This window comes from Oncorhynchus keta, chromosome 11, assembly GCF_023373465.1.
Source record: "Oncorhynchus keta strain PuntledgeMale-10-30-2019 chromosome 11, Oket_V2, whole genome shotgun sequence".
In the NCBI taxonomy this organism is placed as follows: Eukaryota; Metazoa; Chordata; class Actinopteri; order Salmoniformes; family Salmonidae; genus Oncorhynchus; species Oncorhynchus keta.
The window spans coordinates 52564496-52589486 of record NC_068431.1 but is presented as its reverse complement, the minus strand read 5'-3'; the positions used below and the strand labels follow the sequence as shown (position 1 = coordinate 52589486).

Here is a 24991-nt window from a genome sequence, read left to right as displayed (position 1 = left end):
GCAATTGAATTCGACTAAAGTATGTAATTTAACCGATAAGCATGACTAGTCAAATGTATTTCCATAAATGAATAGGCTAAAAAGCATTATTTCGCAATGGGATTTTTTCTTCTTCTCCTGGACAATTTTATTTATCTGCTTTTCAACAAAAAAAATATCGGACAAAAGCCTAACGGCAACTACATTGTTTATAAATACTGACATTAAATTTCAGTTTGGGTGTCAGGCGTGTCCTTAGACTTTTGCAGTTGAGGAGCGTGTAAATGTGTGAGTAGTCATCTTCAATAGCCTCCCTTTGGCGAGGAAACACATGCGTATCCTACCTGAAGGGTTTTGATATCTGCCACACCCCATGTCGGAGGAGAAAAGCATGCACACATTTACTTATCATTGTATCTATAAAATGTATTACGCAACGAACTTAATTTGTTTTGATCACTTTACACATTTATTTTTGGGATCTACCCCCTGTAAAAGTAATTTGCTTGATGCGCGTGAGTGGAAGACGCGTGAGGAGCTTCTAATTTAATGCAAGCGTATTTTCGTCCACGTTAACTCTCCTCCGTTACCATTTTAAAAAGTAGGCAAGAGAGGGTGGAGGAGAGATGATGCAGGAGTTGAGAAAATCTCATTTAGAAAATCCCAATGACCTTTACAGTTTTTGGACGGAGGAGGTGCGATGACGCTTAGCGTAAGAATGGCGCTGTTAAGATCTGAGATTTGTCTCCTGTGTATACACATTCGTTCGAGGTGTAGATACATACGTCTCCTGAATACAAACCAAGTAATATGATTTATAGGTCTTTATGCTCTCTTGAGAACCTTGATGATCTTGAAATGGCGTCATACCGCAGTGGTGAGCGCTCTGAGGTTGAGCCAGTCCAGGATTAAGTGGGCCTACCTGCAGCCACAAGTGTAATGAAGACTTCTAACGTTTGCCCTGAGTATCCTACCAGAGATGGAAAGAGTGGATTCCTGCATTGTTGGGTAAAGGACAAACTGGGAATGATTACATCTGTGAAAGTTTCTAGGAGTGTAATTGTTTTGATTTTATTGTGTATCCGCCTCCCAGAGGAAGCGGCCGATTCGAATCACGCAGCTTGGGGCTCAACCTGTGGTGTGCTTTGTTTTCCGTAGCAGGGCGCCTCAAAAATGGGTGATCAGGGGGGTAGCATTGAGTGTAGAAGTGGATCAAATTAAAGGAAAATGCCTAGTGTTTGTGACGCCTGCCGTTTGAGACAATGGCGAGACAGAATACCTTGTATGTCTTGTTGAGCTTTGACACAGAGTTTCTTCCTAATAAGTTAAGTTTAGCTTATAATTGCTATTCTGCGAGGACCTATGTTCTGAACCCGCTTCAGTGCTTTAGGTGTCAAGGATTCGGACATATATATATATATGCCATTTAGCAGACGCTTTTATCCAAAGCGACTTACAGTCATGTGTGCATACATTCTACGCATGGGTGGTCCCGGGAATCAAACCCACTACCCTGGCGTTACAAGCGCCATGCTCTACCAACTGAGCTACAGAAGAACCACATGTTGCAGCAGTGTGTGGAAGGGAGATCCTACCATGTGAGAAATGTGTAGGGGGGAATAGTCAGAGGGAGTGTACAGTTGGGATAGAGAAAGCACTGTGTGTCAACGATGGGGGTGCCCATACAAGCTGGGTATCCAAAGTGCCCTGTGTGAGAGAGACAGGTTGAGATTGCGAGGGGCAGAAAGTTTCCTATTTTGAGGCAGTGAAGAAAGTAGAGGATAGCCAAGGGTGAGTGAGTCGACTGGGAGCCCCCAAGGGAGTAGGCCTGAAGAGAGAGAGCTAGAAAGGATGAATTTTAGTAAGGTTGGATTTATTGCGTTTACAGCCATGGTAATCAACTGCACTGCACTGATAGAGTGGAAATCACAGAGATATGTGGTAGTTGCTGCAGCAGAGAAAAATGTGTGTGTGAGAGATTTTAGTCTAGAAGATCTACAGGAAGTTTTGAGAGAAGGCGTTCTATCCTCCCAGGTCGACGGTCTGATGTAGGATAATTTAGGGCCAAGTAGTGGGATGGGGTGGTGGATTTTTAGGCATAGTGTATAGGTGCAGGGGTAGTGCAATTTCAGTTTTTCCCATTCCCTTTTCCCTTTATTTTTTGGTTTTGTCATAATGTGGAATGCACATCTCGAATTGAGAAAGGCAGTAATACAGCAAAAAGTGTTTAGTCTGGCGGAAATTCACAATAATAATAAGAAGAAATTCCATTGGACAATGAATGGAGGAACGTATAACGCCCCACCCAGCATGCTGCATCACGCAATCCCTTCTCAAGGTCAGGGTATGAGTCGAAACCTGCTTATTTTTCAGTGGAGTGTATTCACGAATGCCAAGTGAAGCCAGGCTTCCCAAAATAGGGAAGCCAGGCCCCAAATAGTTGAGGAAGAAAAATATATATATTTCCTCTGTGTTTTCATAATTTTTCTTCAATTCTCAAGAGGCTGAATGTATCTCACCGGAGGAAGTTTCAGAGCGAGCGAAACAGCACCCCTCTGTCTCTGTAAGTGGAGTCTATCCATCTTATGCTGTCTGTTTAAAAAGAGTATGACATTGTTGCCGCCCATAGCTTTGAGAATGCAGTCAGCGAGCATTTGGCCTCCCTTGATAAAAAAAGTCTAAAATAATAGCCAATCAGCGTTGCGCTAAACTGAGTGAGCTCAACTGTGAATGGTCCTGGTGCACCAAAAATAAGTGTCAAGGGAAGCCAGTTTGGATTTGGCTTCACTCCTATCACATCACATTGAGAGCATAGAAACAACTTGAATTGTTACATCTCGTTGTGGTGTTGTCCTCTGGCTAGCTAGCTAGCCAAAATTGTCCCTTTCCTAAATTAGCCATGGATAGAGATGGGGTTTGGACTAAAGGTTTTACTTAGTTCTCTGTACTGGCTAATGGTTATAACGGTGATTCTGATCCGAACATAAATTCATACAATGTGCCCCTGGACTGAAAGGATGAAAGTTCAATATGTAGTTAGATGTAGAAGGCTAATGTTAACTAGCTAATGTTGACCATGACAGGAAGTTAGGCTAGCGAGCAAGCATTTTAGCCAGGTAGCCCAGAACAACAAAAAATACAAGCGTGCACTGTATGTCAGTCATAGACTGCTTGGTCAACATAAAAAAGAAGAGGATTAAATTGGTGTTTCTCCCCAATAGGGTGAGTCAATATGTTTTTTTTCTACTTGCACACACACACACACAGAAATCAGAACCATGGACAGCAACATCATATTTAGCTTACATTGTTGTTGACTAAATTGTTTTTGATATCTTTTGTCAGTGTATTAGATTGGTGAAATAGTGCTGGAATAGAGGATGCAGCTCCTGTTTTCTGTGACTTTCGGTAACTCTCCTGGTTCTAAATCAATAGTTAGTTATTTAGTAGTCAAAAAATGTCAGAAATATTAACTTGATTGACCATGCTGTATGTCATGTAACTGTTACATTCAATATGTTTTGTGGACTTTACCTGACAGAGGTTGCTTTCCGGTGGTTGCAATGTCAAACAAGCCTAATGTCCGTGCTAAAACGGGTTATAGCCATGAGTCCTCTATGTATATCTATCGAAAAAAAAAAGAAAAGCACAGCTACCATAAATAGTTTTTTTCAAAGTTGCCGAAATGCGAAATCCACGTATATCAGTGTATTCGTAACAACCATTCCGAAACTTATATTCGATCAAATAAACCTCACGTAGCAAATGATCAATTACAATTTTTGTTGACCAAATTCGACACATTGACCTCCATACAAAAAATTACTCACTCCGTGGCGTTATTTTCGTGGACAGATTTTGGGCGGAGTAAAACTATTATCTCGCTTCGCCTCTTCCTCTCTGTCGAAACGCACGTTTGAATGAGATGGCCTTGGATACTGTGTCTCTAGCAACCTGTTCTACGTAGCATCAAAGGTACGTCGAAATGAGAGAGTAGCTATATGAAGCTAAATAAATGTAGAGAACTCGAAATAAACCGTTAGCAGTATAGGTAGCTAGCTAGCTTACATCCACACATCATCGCCGTAATATGTAGCTACTGCTAAGCTAGCTACCGTTTGTCCTTACATTCGATGCATTGCCAGCTGTTGTAGCCGGACACCCGAGTCGTTTTCAGCATTCTTGTTCAGATCGCAAACTAACTTTTGATCTACCAACACGATTGCCGCAATGCACTGTACAACATGAGTTAATATATGGCTTATGGTGACAGACTCGGCGCACTCGAGAGCGGTTTTCACAGTTAATACCGTATTAATTTATATACACAATCTATGTTGCTGAGCGTGACAGTCGCCTTCTCTGGCTCCTTGAACTTTCGCACCAGTTTCTGCTTCGAATGAAGAGTGATCACAGACTAGCAACTTGAGACTTGCATTGGAATTGTGAATGGACAGCTAATTTATAAGTGATTCACTCTATTAGAGTTACATATGTGAACAATAGAGGAACTGTGATTTACTGCCTCACTTGTCGTGGGAAAAACAACTACCATGGTGAAATGGAGTGACATTTTTGTCAATGTTTATTATGGTGCGATCTATACTGTAGTTTAAATAATAATTTGTTAACTGACTAGCCTAATCTTATTTCCCTGATTTTTATGGTGAGTGATAACTGGTTTAACATGTAATAGTAGCTTCATCGTTTTTTTTAATACAGTGAGTATTTACTGTATATGGTTGTTTCACAGATTGGCATTGCAGTAGGAGCTGTACCATAATAAAGGAGGAACCCTTCAACAGGTAGTTCCAGATCTCCATCTCAATGGCCCCACACCCAGTGGTGCAGGCCATCATTGACCTCTCAGCTGGAGCTATAGGTAAAGTAACAGTTGCAAAGCACAGTTTCAGGGGGCCCAAATTATTATTTTGTGGTTTTGCCTCTAATGGGGCAGAGACACAAATGTGCTGTTTCATAGCTAATCTCATGCTATTTTAAAAACGTTGCTATGAGGCTGAGAGAAAATGTAGCTGTTTTAGAGCTCTGCGATTCTTGTAACTAGCTGGAACTCCATAAGACACAATAAAAGGCATTTCATTTGTACAATTATTGTCCAACAAGTGTTTAATGGCCTTGATTGTTTAATTCTAATATGAAATTATTCAAACTTAATATCCATTATTGCCTATTTTCTTGAATGTTAAACACTTTTTTGCAGCACAGCAGTGTCTAGTTTGAGGTGCTAGTTTGGCACAAACAACTAGTATTCAAACATTATTCGATATTTAAAAAAAAAAGTTTTCGTAGGAAAACTAGCCTAGTTTAAAAAAGGAAGTAAGAGAACCACACACTAGAAAAGACAGATGATGTGACCTTTGTTGTATTTATTTACATTTTTATTTTGCAGTGCAGCAGTGATAAACGCATGCAAAATAAGAAATAAACTAAAGTCAACGTTTGTCGCCTGTCTTTTTAAAAGGGGAAAATCTGCAGTTACTATTCATTTTTACTTAAATTTATATTTACCCATTTGATTCTTGAAGAAGATAACTTATAAATGCCGCATGAGCATAGTTCAACTGTTGTACCCCATCAGAACCCCAGAAATAAACATGTTTTACTCCACTATTTGTAAACCGATTTGAAATGTAAACACACACTGTATATAGCCTCAACATGATTTAAAAAATATCATTTTGATATCATGGATGGTCAGTCCTTGCATCCATAGCCCTGTTTTATGAATCTGATAGTGGTTACCAACAGCCTCGTCCCTCAGCTTTGACGGGAAGTATGCTTTGTTATTGTTTCTACTGCGGCTTGCCCCTTTTTAAGTGTTTGGTTGTTGAATACTTATCACAATAATAAGGTTGCAAATCCTTATTACTTACACTTATTGCACACCAGTGGTCTGGATGGCCAAGATGGAGATGAAATATCTCAACATTTGACTATTTGTGTAACTACATCTGAGTAAATGTTCTTGAGAGCTTGACCTACTAACTATTGTAATGTAATAGCAGTAGCAATGCTAAAAGGTGTCCATTGTTCAGAGTCCTCACCTGATCTAGCAGGACACTGACTGCTGACTATTGCCTTCCCCCAGCCGGGCCCTTTGTTTCCAATGGCTGTGATCACTGTCACACACACTATCACAAAGCCCACTCTACAGATCCTTATCAGTGTAAAATGTGGGTGGAGGGTAAGCGCTGAATCAGCGCTGAACTTTAGATAAACTAAAGAAGTAGGATTCCTTGTAACTTTGCATGATGAAAGATGACCCACACATCTCTTTGTAATCATAAGGTTCAGGTTTTGTGTCCCAGATCTAATTGTTGTCAACTCCTATCGTCATAAAGTGAAATGGCTCCTTTTAACTGTCCACACCCATCCCCTACCCAGGAGGTACAGCGTGTGTGCTGAGCGGTCAGCCCCTGGACACAGCCAAGGTGAAGATGCAGACCTTTCCCTCCTTGTACCGAGGCTTTGTCCACTGCTTCTCCTCCACATACAAGTATGTAGGTTTTTATTTTTTTTGACCCCCCCCCCTTTCTCCCCAATTTCGTGGTATCCAATTGTTAGTAGTTACTATCTTGTCTCATCGCTACAACTCCCGTACGGGCTCGGGAGAGACGAAGGACGAAAGCCATGCGTCCTCCGATACACAACTCAACCAAGCCGCACTGCTTCTTAACACAGCGCGCATCCAACCCGGAAGCCAGCCGCACCAATGTGTCGGATGAAACACCGTGCACCTGGCGACCTGGTTAGCGCGCACTACACCCGGCCCGCCACAGGAGTCGCTGGTGCACGATGAGACAAGGATGTCCCAAGGATATGTTTACTGGGCTCTCATTTTTGATTACTTATCTAGAGCCTTTGATAGAGTTCTAGCCCCAGACCCATTGACCACTCTGTTTGGTACAGTTGATGGGAATAACCACGAAGGGAAAGCTGTCTCTCTTTGTACTCTATTAACCAAAAGGCTCATATTGCAATTTTGGAAACTGGAGACTGTACCTACCTTTGAAATGTGGTTATGGGATTTAGGGAATGTAATACATATGGGAAAGATACGATACAATACCTCCAATAGAAGTCCAATGTTTTACAAAATATGGCAGCCGATACTGGATAGATGGTCTAGTCCCGCTTCATAACTGGGTTGACGATCTGCTGCTACTCTGTGCTCTACTCCACTCAATATTTATTTTTGGCTTAACTACACTGCTTGTAATGACTATATGCTGTCTTCTTATACATGTACCACCTAATAGGATTTTGTTTTATTTTGTGTATATATGTGTGAGTTAAGTTTTCTTTTGTCCTCTAAATTGGCCATCCCATTCAACAGTACAATGAATGTCATTGTTAGTATTGCTGTCTTTTTTATTTGATTTTTTATTGTAAAATAATAAACATATTATATAAAAAAATAATGTAGCTTTGTCTGAGGCTCCTGCCCTATGGGACATTCTGGCTGTCTCCTGTTTCTGTAGCAGTTTTAATATAAAAGTACAACCCCTGGACTGGACAGAACGCTAGTCTATCACAGGTCCATGTTAAAGTACAGTGCATTTGGAAAGTATTCAGACCCCTTGACTTTTTCAACATTTTGTCATGTTACAGCCCTATTCTAAAATGGATAACATTTTTTTTAAGTCATCAATCTACACGCAATAACACAATGGCAGCAAAAACAGTTCAAATGTATTTTTTATTTTGTATCATCTTAAACAGATCTTATTTACATAAGTATTCATACCCTATGCTATGAGACTCCAAATTGAGCTCAGCTGTATCCTGTTGATCATCCTTGATGATTCTTCAATTTGATTGGAGTCCATCTGTTGTAAATTCAATTGATTGGACGTGATTTGGAAAGGTCTATGTAAGGTCACACAATTGACGGTGCATGTCAGAGCAAAAACCAAGCCATGAGGTTCAAGGAATTGTCCATAGAGTTCTGAGACAGGATTGTGTCGAGGTACAGATCTGGAATAAGGTACAAAAAAAAAAACGTTTCTGCAGCATTGAAGGTTCCCAGGAACACATTGGTCTCCATCATTCTTAAATGGAAGAAGTTTGGAACCACCAAGACTCTTCCTAGCGCTGGCCACCCGGGCCAAACTGGGCAATCTGGGGAGAAGGGCCTTGGTCAGGGAGGTGACCAAGAACCCGATGGTCATTCTGACAGAGCTCCCGAGTTCCTCTATGGAGATGGGAGAACCTTCCAGACGGACAACCATCTCTGCAGCACTTCACCAATCAGGCCTTTATGGTAGATTGGCCAGACAGTACTCAGTACTTTGTTGAAGCACCTTTGGCAGCAATTACAGCCTAGAGTCTTCTTGGGTGTGATGCTAAAAGCTTCGCACATCTGTATTTGGGGAGCTTCTCCATTCTCTGCATATCCTCTCAAGCCCTGTCAGGTGGGATGGGAAGCATCGCCGCACAGCTATTTTAAGGGCTCTCCAAAGATGTTTGATCGTAATAGACCTACCTTATTTACACACAAGTATTCAGACTCTTTGCTATGACACTCGAAAGTGAGTTTGTGTGCATCCTGTTTCCATTGGTCATCCTTGAGATATTTCTACAGCTTGATTGGAGTCCAATCAAGAGTGGCCCGGACAAGGACATTCAGAGACTCGTCCCCAAGCCACTCCTGTGTTGTCTTGGCTGTGTGCTTAGGGTTGATGTCCTGTTGGGAGGTGAGGTCCTGAGCGCTCTGGAGCAGGTTTTCATCAAGGATCGCGCTGTACTTTGCTTCATTAATCTTTCCTTCGATCCTGAATAGTCTCCCAGTCCCTGCTGCTGAGAAGTGGCTTCTGTCTGACCTCTCTAACATAAAGTCGAGATTGGTGTCCTTCAGTAAGGTTTTCCTATCTCCACAGAGGAACTCTGGAGCTCTGTCAGAATGACCATCGGGTTCTTGGTCACCTCCCTGACCAAGGCCCTTCTCCAGCCGCCAGCTCTAAGAAGTGTCTTGGGTGTTCCAAAGTTCTTCCATTTAAGAATGATGGAGGCCACTGTGTTCTTGGGACCTTCAATGCTGCATACTTTGCGGCATACTTTTTTTTGGTACCCTTCCCCAGATCTGTGCCTCGACACAATCCTGTCTCAGAGCTCTACGGACAATTCCTTCGACCTCATGGCTTGGTTTTTGCTCTGACATGCACTGTCAACTGTGGGACCTATATCGACAGGTGTCCCTTTCTAAATTCTGTCCTATCAATTGAGTTTACCACAGGTGGACTCCAATCAAGCTGTAGAAATATCTCAAGGATGACCAATGGAAACAGGATGCACACAAACTCACTTTCGAGTGTCATAGCAAAGAGTCTGAATACTTGTGTAAATAAGGTAGGTCTATTATTTTGAATAAGTTTGCAAAAAAGCTATAACCTGTTTTTGCTTTCTTATTATAGGGTATTGTGTGTAGATTGATGGGGGGAAATACCCTTATCCATTTTAGGGTAAGGCTGTAATGTAACAACGTGGAAAAAGTCAAGGGGTCTGAATACTTTCCGAATGCACTGATGTAATGTATTTTGACTAATATGGATGACATCAAGTATTTTGTCTGCCTGTGGTTGTTTTTATAGTGTTGTAAACAATATCTTATAAATTGTTCTAATCTGGTGGAGTGGCACTTTAATAAACTACTCTATACTGTACAGACAGGTGGGTCTCCGAGGGCTCTACCAGGGTACCAGCCCAGCCCTGATGGCTAACATCGCTGAGAATTCTGTCCTCTTCATGAGCTACGGATTCTGCCAGGAGGTGGTTCGCACAATGGCGGGACTGGGAACGGAGGCTCCACTCAGGTAAGGAAAGATACTGGGATGTGTAGGCCTAATTTGAATGCTCACTCTCTTTCAGTAGTAGGCATACCATTCTCTACTGTATGTTCTCTCTTTCTCTATATGTCTCTGTCTTTCAGTGACATGCAAAAAGCATGTGCTGGGTCGGTTGCATCCATCTTCTCCTCTCTGGTCCTGTGCCCCACTGAGTTGGTCAAGTGTCGTCTTCAAGCCATGTACGAGATGGAAGCGTCTGGCAAGATCGCAAAGGGCCAAAAGTGAGTGTTTAAAGGCCCAGTGCAGTCAACATTTGTCCTGTGTTTTGCATCATATTGTATAACAGCTGATGAAACTAACACTGTAAAAGTGTTATTTCCTGATTAGTTTCTGGTTGAAAATACAATCTACACGGGACCTTCTAATCAGCAGATTTTGCATGATTGGAGCTTCGACAGGCGGTAAATGAGTTAATGTTAGAGGTCGACCAATTGAATCGGCATTTAAAAAAAAAATTATGGCCGTTTACATTGCATTCATCGAGGAGACTGCGTGGCAGGCTGACCACCTGTTACGCGAATGCAGCAAGGAGCCAAGGTAATCTTAACATAATCACTAGTTAACTACACATGGTTGATGATATTACTAGGTTAACTAGCTTGTCCTGCATTGCATACAAATTAACAGGCACCGCATTGATTATCATTGAATCACAGCCTACTTCGCCAAACGGGGGATGTTTTAACAAAAGTGCATTCACGAAAAAGCACAATCGTTGCACGAATGTACCTAACCATAAACACCAATGCCTTTCTAAAATCAATACACAATACACACTAAATACATATTTAGTTAAAATAAATGTATGTCAGCAGACAATATTAACTAGGGAAATTGTGTCACTTCTCTTGCGTTCATTGCACGCAGAGTCAGGGTATGGTGCAACAGTTTGGGCCGCCTTGCTCGTTGCGAACTAATTTGCCAGAATTGTACATAATTATGTCAACATTGAAGGTTGTGCAATGTAACAGCAATATTTAGACTTGGGGATGCCAACCGTTCGATAAAATACGTAACGGTTCCGTATTTCACTGAAAGAATAAAGGTTTTTGTTTTCGAAACGATAGTTTCCGGATTGACCATATTAATGACCTAAGGCTCATATTTCTGTGTTTATTATATTACAATTAAGTCTATGATTTGATAGAGCAGTCTGAGTGGTGGTAGGCAGCAGCACGCTCGTAAGCATTCATTCAAACTTTACTGCGTTTGCCAGCAGCTCTTAGCAACGCTTTAATCACAGCGCTGTTTATGACTTCAAGCCTATCAACTCCTGAGATTAGGCTGGCAATACTAAAGTGCCTATAAGAACATCAAATAGTCAAAGGTATATGAAATACAAATAGTATAGAGAGAAATAGTCAATGTGTCATAACTACAACCTAAAACTTCCGAACTGGGAATATTGAAGAACTGGGAATATTGAACCACCAGCTTTCATATGTTCCGAGCAAAGAACTTGAATGTTAGCTTTTTTACATGGCACATATTGCACTTTACTTTTTTCTCCAACACTGTTTTTGCATTATTTAAACCAAATTGAGCATGTTTCATTATTTATTTGAGACTAAATAGATTTTATTTATGTATTATGGTTAAAATAAGTGTTCATTGTTCATTCAGTATTGTTGTAATTGTCATCATTATATATATATATTTATTTATTTATTTATTTATTTATTTATTTATTTATTTATTTAATCGGTATCTGCTTTTTTTTGGTCTTCCAATAATCGATATTCGAAAATCATAATCGGTCGACCTCTAGTTAATAGACCAATAACCGAGTTCCAAACCTCTCTGCCAATGGGCGAGATCGTTTTGCATCGCCTAGTGCTCTGGGAGGGCAGGGTTTGCACATTTTAGACCTTTCCATTGGTCCTAAAGTGAGATCTCCACACACCCGGGGCAGCGAGCAATGCAAAGCAAAGTCGCTCAGGAACAGAAAGTTTTGCCCTCCCCGCTCAGACCACTCCAAGGCAGTCCTAGCAAAAATCTTGCTCAACTTTTTTTCTTTTTGACCATATTAATGGAAAACTATTACAGTAAGTTACTTAATTGTTACCCAGAAATTAATATAAAAATGGCTGCTTTGGGCCTTTTTTATTAAAGGATATTCACATAATTACTTACGTTCTTCACTTAAGTTTTGCTACTTTAAAACTTTTATTTTTTTCCTGTTTTGTTTAGAGGGCTTCCAGGGTTGTGTAAACTATTCTTGCAAAATGACCATGTTTTGATTTTCATATTACCTCTTATAAAAGTGCTTTTCTGCCTCTGAACTGGAGGAGTGGTCCGGTGTGGCTGAGTTTGTAAAAGTGTAGCACTAATAGTGCCAAGGTTGTTGGTTCAATTCCCGCAGGGATCCCATACAAATTTTAAGTATGTACTCACTGTTCTGTAAGTCGCTTTCCATAAAAGTGACTGCTAAATGGCATAAACAAAGTGTATAAACTTCACATTTTCTCTCTCTCTTTCTCACTTTCTCTGCCTGCAGCACGGTGTGGTCAGTGGCGAAGTCAGTGATGAAGCAAAATGGTCCTACAGGGTTTTTCACAGGCCTGACCACAACCATCGCCAGAGAGGTGCCCGGGTACTTCTGCTTTTTCGGGGCCTACGAGCTCTGCCGAACCACCTTTGCTGACAACATGAAGTGCAGCAAGGATGACATAGGTACTGTAGTGTTACTATTAAGGGATGGCAAGTAGCCTAGATGTTCGAGTCCTGGGCCTTCCGAGGGGATGGGATAAAGGAGAAGGCTTTTAAAGATGAATTGTGTAGCAATATACTTGATTGGGATTCCTTTTGGGAATATGTCGGAATTGGCCAATTTAAAGCAATCACCTTTTGCGCCAAACTCTCCTTCCAAAACATTCAACCTAATTTGGTTAGCTTGTTAGAAAAAAACACACTATGCTTATGGCTGTGTTCCTGATGACTTGTGGCTATGTGTATGTTACAGGAGTGGCCCCTATTGTGTTCAGTGGGGGTTTCGGGGGTGCATGCCTGTGGCTGGTGGTCTACCCCTTTGACTGTGTCAAGTCTCGCATCCAGGTCATGTCAATGATAGGGCGCCAGGAAGGTTTCTTCAAGACCATGATGACTATCATGAGGACGGAAGGTAGGCACTGTGTGGGATGTTGTACTGTTTTGGGCAACATTTTTAAACAGGAATGTCTTTGTAAAACTCCGCTCTGTGCTTCAAGCAAGATGCATCACTCCTCTTACACGCTTTGTTGAGGACAGTAGGAAATATTGTCCTTTCATGTCTTTCCCTTTTTGTTTAGGTGTAAGGGCGCTCTATTCTGGTTTGACTCCCACCATGATCCGCACGTTCCCCGCCAACGGAGCCCTGTTCCTGGGGTACGAGGCCAGCCGTAAGTTCATGATGAAAAAGTTTGACAGCTGACCTGGTCCTCCTCCGACAACGATGTCCCCAATCTCTTTTTTTGCCTTATCATTTGTACCAGTTAACCCTACTGCGCTGTGTCGTTAACCTCCTACAACACTCCGAACTGGTTGAAATTACCTGATTTCAATGAGTTCTGATTGTAAGTGGGCTGAGCTTTGCCCGCTGGGTTGGAACCCACACTCCTCAGAGAAGCATTTTGGCTAATATTATGTTTTTAGATACTTGACTTAAATGTGAATATAAACTGAGTGTACAAAATATTTGGAACCTAATATTGAGTTGCATCCCGTTTTGCCCTTAACAGCCTCAATTCGTTAGGGAATGGACTCTACAAGGTGTCAAAAGCGTTCCACAGTGATGCTGGCCCATGTTGACTCCAATGCTTCCCAAAGATGTGTCAATTGGCTGGATGTTCTTTGGGTGGCAGACCATTCTTGATACACACAGGAAACTGTTGCGCATGAAAAACCCAGCAGCATTGCAGTTCCTGGCACACTTCCACCAGTGCGCCTAGCACCTATTATAGTACCATTCCCCGTTCAAAGGCACTTAAATCTTCTCTGAATGGCATAGATACACAATCCATGTCTCTATTGTCGCAAGGCTTAAAAATCCTTCTTTAACTTATCTCCTCCCCTTTTGTCTACACTGATTGAAGTAGATTTAACAGGTGACATCGATAAGGGATCATAGACTGACCGGGTGAATCCAGTTGAAAACGATGTCATGGACCTAATTCTTTGTACACTCTGTGTAAGGTTGATATACAGGATGCATTCCCAGACCTGATTTGATATGGGATCAAGGTCTGGAAGTGGAGTATTTCGTCTTTTAATTTTTTACAGTATTAATAAAATACATGTTATTTTATAAAGCCCTTTTTACATTAGCATTTGTCTGTGGTACGTCAGAGCAGAATCTCAGAATAGTCATAATCTATTTCTTCATCTGCGAGAGGGGTATACTACAAAGCAGAATAAAGGAGTTCGACAGTTAACTTTGTTATATATTCAGAATTTAAAATATATATATTTTTTAAAGAAATAAGCTTGAAATGTGCATGGCCTAATTGACTCCACAAACAAAAACACATACAGTGGGGAGAACAAGTATTTGATACACTGCCGATTTTGTAGGTTTTCCTACTTACAAAGCATGTAGAGGTCTGTAATTTGTATCATAGATACACTTCAACTGTGAGAGGCTGAATCTAAAACAAAAATCCAGAAAATCACATTGTATGATTTTTAAATGCATGACATAAGTATTTGATCACCTACCAACCAGTAAGAATTCCGGCTCTCACAGACCTGTTAGTTTTTCTTTAGGAAGCCCTCCTGTTCTCCACTCATTACCTGTATTATCTGCACCTGTTTGAACTCATTACCTGTATAAAAGACACCTGTCCACACACTCAATCAGACAGACTCCAACCTATCCACAATGGCCAAGACCAGACAGCTGTGTAAGGACATCAGGGATAAAATTGTAGACCTGCACAAGACTGGGATGGGCTACAGGACAATAGGCAAGCAGATTGGTGTGAAGGCATCAACTGTTGGCGCAATTACTAGAAAGTGGAAGAAGTTCAAGATGACGGTCAATCACCTTCGGTCTGGGGCTCCATGCAAGATCTCACCTCGTGGGGCATCAATGATCATGAGGAAGGTGAGGGATCAGCCCAGAACTACACGGCAGGACCTGGCAATGACCTGAAGAGAGCAGGGACCACCGTCTCAAAGAGAACCATTGGTAACACACTACGCCATCATGGATTAAAATCCTACAGCGCACGCAAGGTCCCCCTGCTCAAGCCAGCGCATGTCCAGGCCCGTCTGAAGTTTGCCAATGACCATCTGGATGATCCAGAGGAGAAATGGGAGAAGGTCATGTGGTCTGATGAGACAAATAGAGCTTTTTGGTCTAAACTCCACTCGCTGTGTTTGGTGGAAGAAGGATGAGTACAACCCCAAGAACACCCAAGAAGACCATCCCAACCGTGAAGCATGGAGCTGGAAACATCATTCTTTGGGGATGCTTTTCTGCAAAGGGGACGGGACGACTGCATCGTATTGAGGGGAGGATGGATGGGGCCATGTATCGCGAGATCTTGGCCAACAACCTCCTTCCCTCAGTAAGAGCATTGAAGATGGGTCGTGGCTGGGTCTTCCAGCATGACAACGACCCGAAACACACAGCCAGGGCAACTAAGGAGTGGCTCCGTAAGAAGCATCTCAAGGTCCTGGAGTGGCCTAGCCAGTCTCCAGACCTGAACCCAATAGAAAATCTTTGGAGGGAGCTGAAAGTCCGTATTGCCCAGCGACAGCCCTGAAACCTGAAGGATCTGGAGAAGGTCTGTATGGAGGAGTGGGCCAAAATCCCTACTGCAGTGTGTGTAAACCTGGTCAAGAACTACAGGAAACGTATGATCTCTGTAATTGCAAACAAAGGTTTCTGTACCAAATATTAAGTTCTGCTTTTCTGATGTATCAAATACTTGTGTCATGCAATAAAATGCAAATTAATTACTTAAAAATCATACAATGTGATTTTCTGGATTTTTGTTTTAGATTCCATCTCACAGTTGAAGTGTATGATAAAAAGTTACAGACCTCTACATACTTTGTAAGTAGGAAACACTGCCGATTTTGCAGGTTATCAAATACTTGTTCTCCCCACTGTATCTAAGTTTAGCTTTCTTAAAGAACCAGAAAATGATCTGTTATTTCTCTGTTTATCAAAGTTAGCTGGCTAATGCATTGATCCTGCTTTGTAGTATACCCCTGAGTTGTTACTGTTCTTTTGTGGTCTTGTCTGTCTACTGCAGAAAGGCAATGCATCTACGCAGCCAACCATTATTTTCCTCCTATTCTCAACACTCCACCGGAGTGGACCTGACCCGAGGGGTATACTACAAAGCGGGCTCAATGAATTAGCCAGCTAACTTTGATAAACAACCAGAAATAACTATTGATGTTCTGATTCATTAAGAAAGATGTGTTTTTTGGTTGTTGAGTCAATTAGACCATGCCATTTCAAGCTTATCCTTCAAAAAATAAGTTATTTCAGAATATTTAGGCAGGGTAACTCATTGATCATTTGTTGTACACCCCTCTGGCTTACTTGTCATAGTGCTGGTACACGATTGAGAAAGGCACTGTAATAGTACTGTATTTTCCAGCCATTTCAAGAAAACAGCACTCGTTTTTCAAATGCATTGCAATACATTGCCTTTATGCCAAGTTCCCTGAAATGTAACTCCATTATTCAAATATTCAGTGTTTTTCTGTCCTTTTTTTAGTCATTAATATTGGTAACGCTTCACATTCAGTTGCTCTTATACCTGTGTAATAATACTGAAATGTATTAATAGTAACAACAGTGTGCTAACTAACATGTTATACGTCAGTAACTGTGTTCTAATTGATTTGAGCAGTTTTGTAATTACATAGGGGAGGAATTGGGGGTGAAGTGTTACCTTGTTATTGTTGTTTGTCTATTAACCACTATTCTTCGCCTTGTTTGTCATGTACTATAATGTTATATTGTGATGTGCCAAACCATGAAATTCTCAGCTTCAAGCAACACGGACTAAGTATCATGTCAAAACTGCCAATTACAATGATCTGCCAGAGGTATCTTTCCCATTGTCAAATATTCCTTAAACAAGCCTTTACACTTTAGACATTTTAAATATGCAATATTTATTTCAAATAAAGATGCATATTCTTTTATTTATGTTCAGGAAATTAACAGGACCGATTAGCCTATTATACTATCCTACTGTAAAGAGTAAAACTAAAGTAAAACTGCAAAAAATATGACAAAGAAATTAACTTTATGTCCTGAATGTTTGGGGCAAATACAGCACAACAAACCACGGAATACCACTCTTTATACACTGCTCAAAAAAATAAAGGGAACACTAAAATAACATCCTAGATCTGAATGAATGAAATATTCTTATTAAATACTTTTTTCTTTACATAGTTGAATGTGCATTCACCTTATGACAAAATTTACAATAGTGCATCAAAATTTTATGAGAAGGGTTACATCCTATCCTATGGAAAAGAGGTCAAATTGATCAACCCATGGAGAGTCTGACTGGGCTGATTACTTCCTCAGTGGTAGGGAGTCAGTGCCCTTGTTTGGGTGTAGGGCCTCAGAGCCTGGAGGTACTGAGGTGCCGTAAAGTGGTCTTGTAAAACCACTGGACCAGTGGACAGGCTGATCACAGACTTTGATGAGTTGTAAATGGCACAGGCAGGGAGCCCAAAACAAGTCAAAATGAGGCCTCAGTAGTGTGTTGTGAGCATGAACCTCCGGGCCACGTGATGTTAGTTGAGAACCTGTAGGATCACGCCACTTAGCGCTCTGGGAGGGAGGACACAATGGAGTTGTCCTACAATGCCTGGAATGCGCATGCTCCCAGTGATGAGGTGGTGGATGGTCTCCTGAGTTGTCATCAGAAGGGGAAAGGAGAAGATTAATTGTGTGTCATCTGATCTCCTCCCAGACCTGGACTAAAGCATCCACCAACTCCTGGACAGTCTGTGGTGCAACGTTGGTGGATGGAGCGAGACATGATGTCCCAGATGTGCTCAAGAGATTTGGATTCAGGTCTGGAGGAACAGGGGGTGCAACTCTCGGAAGCCAGTCCATAGCATCAATGCCTTCCTCTTGCAGGAACTGCTGACACCCAGATGTGCTCAATTGGATTCTCCAGCCACATCAATGAGGTCTAGCATTGTCTTGCATTAGGAGGAACCCAGAGCCAACCGCACCAGCATATGGTCTCACAAGGGGTCTGAGGATCTCATCTCGGTGCCTAATGGCAGTCTGGCGAGCACATGGAGGGCTGTGCGGCCCCCAAAGAAATGCCACCCCACACCATGACTGACCCACCGCCAAACCGGTCATGCTGGAGGATGTTGCAGGCAGCAGAACGTTCTCCACGGCATCTCCAGACTGTCACGTCTGTCACGTGCTCAGTGTGAACCTGCTTTCATCTGTGAAGAGCACAGGGCGCCAGTGGCGAATTTGCCAATCTTGGTGTTCTCTAGCAAATGAAAAACGTCCTGCATGGTGTTGGGCTGTAAGCACAACCCCCACCTGTGGACGTCGGGCCCTCATACCACCCTCATGGAGTCTATTTCTGACCGTTTGAGCAGACACATGCACATTTGTGGCCTGCTGGAGGTCATTTTGCAGGGCTCTGGTAGTGCTCCTCATGCTCCTCCTTGCACAAAGGCGGAGGTAGCGGTCCTGCTGCTGCCTTTTTGCCATCCTACGGCCTCCTCCGCATCTCCTGATGTACTGGCCTGTCTCCTGGTAGCGCCTCCATGCTCTGGACACTACGCTGACAGACACAGCAAACCTTCTTGCCACAGCTCGCATTGATGTGCCATCCTGGTTGAGCCACTTGTGTGGGTTGTAGACTCCGTCTCATGCTACCACTAGAGTGAAAGCACCGCCAGCATTCAAAAGTGACCAAAACATCAGCCAGGAAGCATAGGAACTGAGAAGTGGTCTGTGGTCCCCACCTGCAGAACCAGTCCTTTATTGGGGGTGTCTTGCTAATTGCCTATCATTTCCACCTGTTGTCTATTCCATTTGCACAACAGCATGTGAAATGTATTGTCAATCAGTGTTGCTTCCTAAGTGGACAGTTTGATTTCACAGTGTGATTGACTTGGAGTTACATTGTGTTGTTTAAGTGTTCCCTTTATTTTTTTGAGCAGTGTATTTTCAAGCATAGTGGAGGCAAAAAAAATGTAATGGGAAAGGACAGGGGAGTTTTTTGTGAAACAGAATAGAGCTAAGCACAGGCAAAGTCCTAAAGGAAAACCTGGTTCAGTCTACTTTCCAACAGACACTGGGAGGCCAGTTCACCTTTCAAAACCTAAAACCAAGGCCAAATATACACTGGAGTTGCTTACCAAGACAACATTGAATGTTCCAGAGTGGCCTAGTTACAATTTTGACTTAAATTGGCTTGAAATCTATGGCATGACTTGGAACATGGCTGTCTAGCAATGTTCAACAACCAACTTGGCAGAAATGACCCTGCAAATATGGTCGGTGGGCCAGTAGCGGTCCACCAGTGGCAAAGCCTGCCGTTCCCCCGCGTTTTGCTCATCGTTTCTCCAGCGGGCGACCTGCGGCAGCCGCCACTTTTCCGACAGAGGTCCACTACTGATTCATAATAAGTATTTGTTGGCGGTCCACGGTCGGTCCACCGTTCATATTATCAGTATCTTTCCACACAGTAATATTTCCAAAATAATGTACACCACTCTCAATTATCATTGCAAATGTATTGTAAAACACATTAATATAATAATAATAATATATGCCATTTAGCAGACGCTTTTATCCAAAGCGACTTACAGTCATGTGTGCATAAAACGATGAATATGTATTATATATATTTTTTATAAATGTTATACAATTAGTAATAATAATCAAACTTGGATTAGCTAACACAGCGTGCCAACATTAACAATATCTGCACTGTATTTCTGATCGATTTGATGTTATTTTAATGGACAACATTTTTTGCTTTTCATTCAAAAACAAGGACATTTCTAAGTGATCTCAAACTTTTGAAAGTTAGTGTGTATATATATATATTGTTTTCAGCAATAGTAGCAGTACTTATTCAATTTATGAGAAGGTGTTACAGCAGGTCGCATGCACGGGTCCACGTATCGACATGCCCAAAATTCCTCCACTGAAGATCTCCACCTAGCATAGCGTTTGCCGACTTTCGGCATGCCAATGATCTGCCACCGGAGGCCCGACCGCGGCAAGCCACCCAAAAAATACTGGCGGATCGACAGGTCATTGTTAGCTGGGGATCAACAACCAACTTAACAGATCTAGAATAATTTTGAAATAATAATGTGTATATATTGTACAATTCAGGTGTGCAAAGCTCTTAGAGACTTTCCCAGATGTAATTGCTGCAAAAGGTGATTTTAACATGTTTTTAACTCAGTGGGTTAAATACTTATCTAATCAACATATATTAGTGTTTTATTTTTCATTCATGTTTTACAAATGTTAGTATTTGTATTCCACCATAACTAAAAATGATAATTAAATCAATTTTAATCCCACTTTGTAACACAACATTTGGACCACGGTGTGTGAATACTTTCTGAAGGCACCGTAAAATGCATTAATTCATGCCTCTTGTAATGGAGAATAGACCATCATTAACCATAATAATGGACTCAATTAGTAGGTATCATACATTTGTCTCTCTTATTTTCAACAGAAAGTGTCCTATGTATCAATACAATGGAGAAGAGAGCACAAATAGTATGTAAGAATAAAAAAGATTTCATTTTATTTCAGAAAATGTGTACAATGCATGTATATAATGAACACAGAGAATTGATATTGTATATTATATGCTGCACCACTGAATAGCAATTGCATGTCACTGAAGAGTTTATTGGGAAAATTCTGAAATGACACCAATCCATGTATCGGACAAGGCGTTATATTCTTTGTTAAAAACACATTTAAACACATTATACATTTGCATCTAACTATACTGACAAATGGTCATTTGGTATACGGTTGATATGCGGTTGTCTTGCCTGCCTTAGTTGAATTCACTAACTGTAGTCACTCTGAATGGCTAAATGGCTAAAATGCTCATTTAGAAGGGATATCACATTGCAAACATTAAAATAAGGGAGAATGTTGTACATCACATTGCAAACATATTGAAGCCAATGTCTCTCTTGGTCCACTTAGAGGCGCCAGTCAATCCATCATGGATGGAGAGTAGAGTAAGAGTCTTCCTTCCATTAAATAACCTGCTTGGGACAAGATTAACAATTTAATAAGGAAACTTTCCCCACAGTGAAGGACTATTCAGCTCTCTAGAAGACAATCCTATAAGAGTTAATTGGTCTCCTTTTCCTACAGCGTATAACTTTTCAGCAGTGTAGGCTATAGCTGATACATTTTACGGATTTACATCACATCAATAACATTACATTTAAAAATGTACTTAATTGAAGAAAATATTTCTATTAAATCCAATGATAACTGTCTCACAAACAGGTGTAAGGGACCCCTCCCCTTCCATACCCCTTTGTTGGTGCAGGTTCCACAGAGGCATCCAAAGAGCCCATTGATCATCTGGGTGCAACAGAGCACCAGCTGCAGAGAGCTTGTCACCAGCAGGATGGCAAACAGCCCAATGTTAAACTCCACCACGTTTTTAGGTGCTGTGCACAATCCCCACAGATCACGGTTGTTCAGGTAACTGTCCTCTCTGATGGGGAAAGCGGGAGAGGGTTGTAATTCATTATAAGCATAGTGGTGGTGGTGGTGTGTGTGTGCTCGCGTGTGTGCATGTGCGCTTGTGTAAGTTAATGAGTGTGCGTTTGTGATCTATGAAGACACTAACCTGTCTTTGAAGGGAGTCATCCAGAGCAGCAGCACTCTACAGTAGGGCCCATTAATCAGGCCAAGAATTGCCACTATGAAACTGTAGAGGGCGCCAGCAACCCCGACCGCAGCAAAGGCAATGGAGAGGAACATCTGGAAACAAGATTAGTTAAGTTGTAATAGAATGGTCTTTCAGCATTATTACAGGTTCTTAAATAAAGTTATAATTAAAAAAACACAGAATTACAATAATAAATGTTAATTTCAAAGTGCTAAAAATTATGATGACTATCTTATTTAGTATTTCCTGTTTTCTTTGCATCATATCACGTATGATTCCTTCCTTTCTTTCTCTCTTGCTCTGTCTGTCTCTCTATCTACCTTACTCTCTCTGTATCTGTCTATCTGTCTCTGTCTGTCTGTATCTCTGCATCTGTAGCGCTGATCCTTTTGTAATCTTTCGAAAGTAATCTTTCAATTCCCTGCTCTTCTTTTTAGAGTTTTCTAGTCTTTTAGAGTTCAACAGTTATCATTCTTATAGACTTCTCCAGTGTTTTCTTGTCTGTAAAGAGGACTTACCCCGCAGCGGTTGGCACAGCATCCTTGCTGTCCAGTAACATGGATGTACAATGCTGGGACCAACACCTGGAAAGGGAATGGGCAAGGACATCAGTACCATGCATGTAACCTCAAGGACTTATCCTGGTTAAGTAAAGGCTAAATTTAAAAAATCGACATTTGACAATAACAACTATTTGCATTTGAACAAGCCAATACAAGTAGTTGAATGTGAGGATGGTTGAATGTTTTTATTTTTGTGTGTGAATTATTTTGTTGCTCTTGTTCTTGAATGAATGAGGCAGTAGTAGGAAGGTCCAGCAAATGTGCACTTTGAGAAGGGCTGTGGTGAGCTTCTTGGCAAATATAGCAGCATGATTCACCAGATTACTTACATATCACACTGTAGTTTGTCCCTAACCATGTAAAAATCTAAAAACTAGTAGAAAACACTCAAACATGCAAAACATATTTGAAACCCTTGGATAACTTAACTGTGTCAACTCATGGGTGACTCCCCATTATACATATACTTGTGAATCATGTGGAACCTAACAAGGGTTTCATCAATACACAAAACAAAGTCCATATGACATTTCTCTGACATTCTCATATGAATGGTTATGGGGGATTTCCCAATGGCTTTGCACTTTAAAAAAAAATTTGCATAATTAAATGAAACACCATTCATTATTTAAGAAGAAAGAACTTACCATTAGTCCACCTCCAACCAGTCCTCCCATGTACTTCACCTCTTCTGTGATGTATCCGTCTTTGGCGTAACTGGTCTCCCAACCCGGGAAGAACAGTATGATGTTACAGATGATTGAGATGACTGCCAGTGGGTATAGCGTCACCCCGATACACCGAGAGCATTTACCCGTACACATCCTATCTGCCACGTACTGTTTGACTCGTCTAAGAACTCTGCAGCCAATAGGTTTGAGACCCTTGAACGTTGAGAGCCTTGAACATTCCAAAAGAAAAACAGGGTTCTGTCAGTTAGGTATAAAGTTGTAAAACAAACTCTTAGAATTCCACAAAGGGTCTTTTCTGATGAAAACAATCGTCTTGTCCACTCACCTTTTTTTTTTATCTCTACCTGGTGATGTACGGGGGGGGAATAGAATACATACTAGGTGGGAGGAGTGGTTTTGTGTGGGTGTAATAGTGTGCTGTGAGTCATAGTAAAGCAAAGGCTATAATTGGTCACCTATTCTTCACCCAACGCGGCTGGGGGACGTTGAATGGCGTCATTTATGTCAAATCGATTATGGTGTTATGATTAACACTAGAGGTTGGCATGGTTTCCTTTGGTGATAAACACCAAACCATAGTCAGAAGAGGGTACCTGAGAAATAACCTACGAAGCCTCCAGACTACAGTTATTTGTCTGTTTCGTATGCCCCCATTGTCACAATATTCTCTAATGAATAAGAGGAGGGTAATTGTTTTTGTGTTGTTCTGCTTCTTTCAAATCTTCCAAGCTACACTGAATGTGTTCCCGCCAGTGTGTGTTTGTATTGTCTATCTGAGTTTCTGTATATAAAAAAAAAAACACTCCTTGTGAACTTTGGACCGGTAGTGCATGATGCTGTAGATGGGAGGGATACAATAAGTCTTTGACATCAGCAGTAAAACATTAACAAGTGACTGGTTAAACATTAATAAAGAGACTGCACACTGGCCATGGTGAGCTAGGATAAAGGAATGTCATTCACCACTTACAAACATTAGCCGTTTTGAATTGAGGAACTGTAACTTCCAAATTGAGATGTTACTTTGGAAACATTTGTGTGCACCGCTAACCAAAGATTTCTCAGTTACATACTCAGTAATGTGATTTAGTCTGTCATTATAGGATGATGAGCAATGAGCATCCTTTTGATTACAAAAAAAAAGGATCTGACAAAAACCAAGAGGCCGACATGTAAACTTGAATAAAAAATAAGTGATACTAGCAAATGCAGTGTGTAGGTTTCTCTTTTCTTTGAAGATTACCATGAGTTAAAACCTGTGAGTGGTAATTAAGTGAGCTCTTTGGTGTTAGCGCAGGTGACAATTCTAGGGAGAGAAAATGTTACCCGCAATGTTCCCCAGATGTTTGAGTGTCCAGTTTTCTGTTAGTTAGGGAACCATCTAAGTATGTTAGCAAAAACCTCCTGAGAACCTATTTAGAATGTTTTGGCATTAGAGTTAGGAGAACATTCCCTAAATGTCAAACAGAACATACCCAGAACGTGGTTGCCATGTTCTCAGAATATCCAATATTAATGTTCGAGACACGTTTCATTGGAACATTGCAAAAACATTCATGTGTCCAGTTTTCTGAGGGTTAGGACAATATTCCAATAATGTCCCACCAAATATTTACAGAACATGGTTGCCATGTTCTCAAAATATAAGATATTAATGTTCTAGACATGTTTCATGGGAATGTTGTAAGAACAATTCCTGTCTCCAATTACCTTTAAAGTAGCTGTCCAGTGGTTTCAGATTTCTATGATATATGACCTATAATTACTTCAAAAATGAGTGAGATAGTTTTCCTTCCAACATTTTAAAATGAAGTATGTTAAAAAGCAACTCTTCTGTGTTGGAATGGTGTGGGTGTACCCCAACATCATTACAAATATTCAAGCAAGTAGACCTCTGATTGGCCAGCTCATCCTGCTCTAGACCGCTGATTGGCCATGACATCATATTCTATGAGGAAATAGCAAGCATTTTTTAAATGGTCTCTTTGCGATGTTTGACGTTG

At 41.2% G+C, this 24991-nt stretch overlaps 2 protein-coding genes across 6 annotated transcripts; one reads left to right on the top strand and one right to left on the bottom strand.

Annotated features, from left to right (window-relative positions):
- The first annotated feature begins 630 nt into the window (after positions 1-630).
- slc25a15b (solute carrier family 25 member 15b) lies at positions 631-21488 on the top strand. 4 transcript variants are annotated; one of them, XM_035781285.2, is made up of 9 exons: positions 631-987; positions 4733-4861; positions 6385-6496; positions 9666-9812; positions 9929-10066; positions 12343-12518; positions 12808-12966; positions 13133-13222; positions 21343-21488. In XM_035781285.2, exons 2-9 carry the CDS (start codon positions 4807-4809, stop codon positions 21414-21416), a joined length of 951 nt encoding a protein of 316 aa, XP_035637178.1. In that variant the 5' UTR covers positions 631-987; positions 4733-4806; the 3' UTR covers positions 21417-21488. The 4 variants fall into 4 exon arrangements, with proteins under 4 accessions (XP_035637178.1, XP_052313414.1, XP_035637177.1 ...); XM_052457454.1 differs by lacking the exon at positions 631-987 and adding an exon at positions 2372-2542; XM_035781284.2 differs by lacking the exon at positions 631-987 and adding an exon at positions 3799-3954.
- Positions 20585-23464, bottom strand: tm4sf21a (transmembrane 4 L six family member 21a). Of its 2 annotated transcripts, XM_052457455.1 has the most exons (6): positions 23314-23464; positions 22944-23196; positions 22252-22317; positions 21692-21825; positions 21370-21556; positions 20585-21092 (listed from the first exon to the last, which is right to left on the bottom strand). In XM_052457455.1, the coding sequence occupies exons 2-6, from the start codon at positions 23118-23120 to the stop codon at positions 21084-21086; spliced, it is 573 nt and encodes a 190-aa protein (XP_052313415.1). In that variant the 5' UTR covers positions 23121-23196; positions 23314-23464; the 3' UTR covers positions 20585-21083. The 2 variants fall into 2 exon arrangements, with proteins under 2 accessions (XP_052313415.1, XP_035637181.1); XM_035781288.2 differs by having other exon boundaries at positions 22944-23345.
- Positions 23465-24991: the final 1527 nt, after the last annotated feature.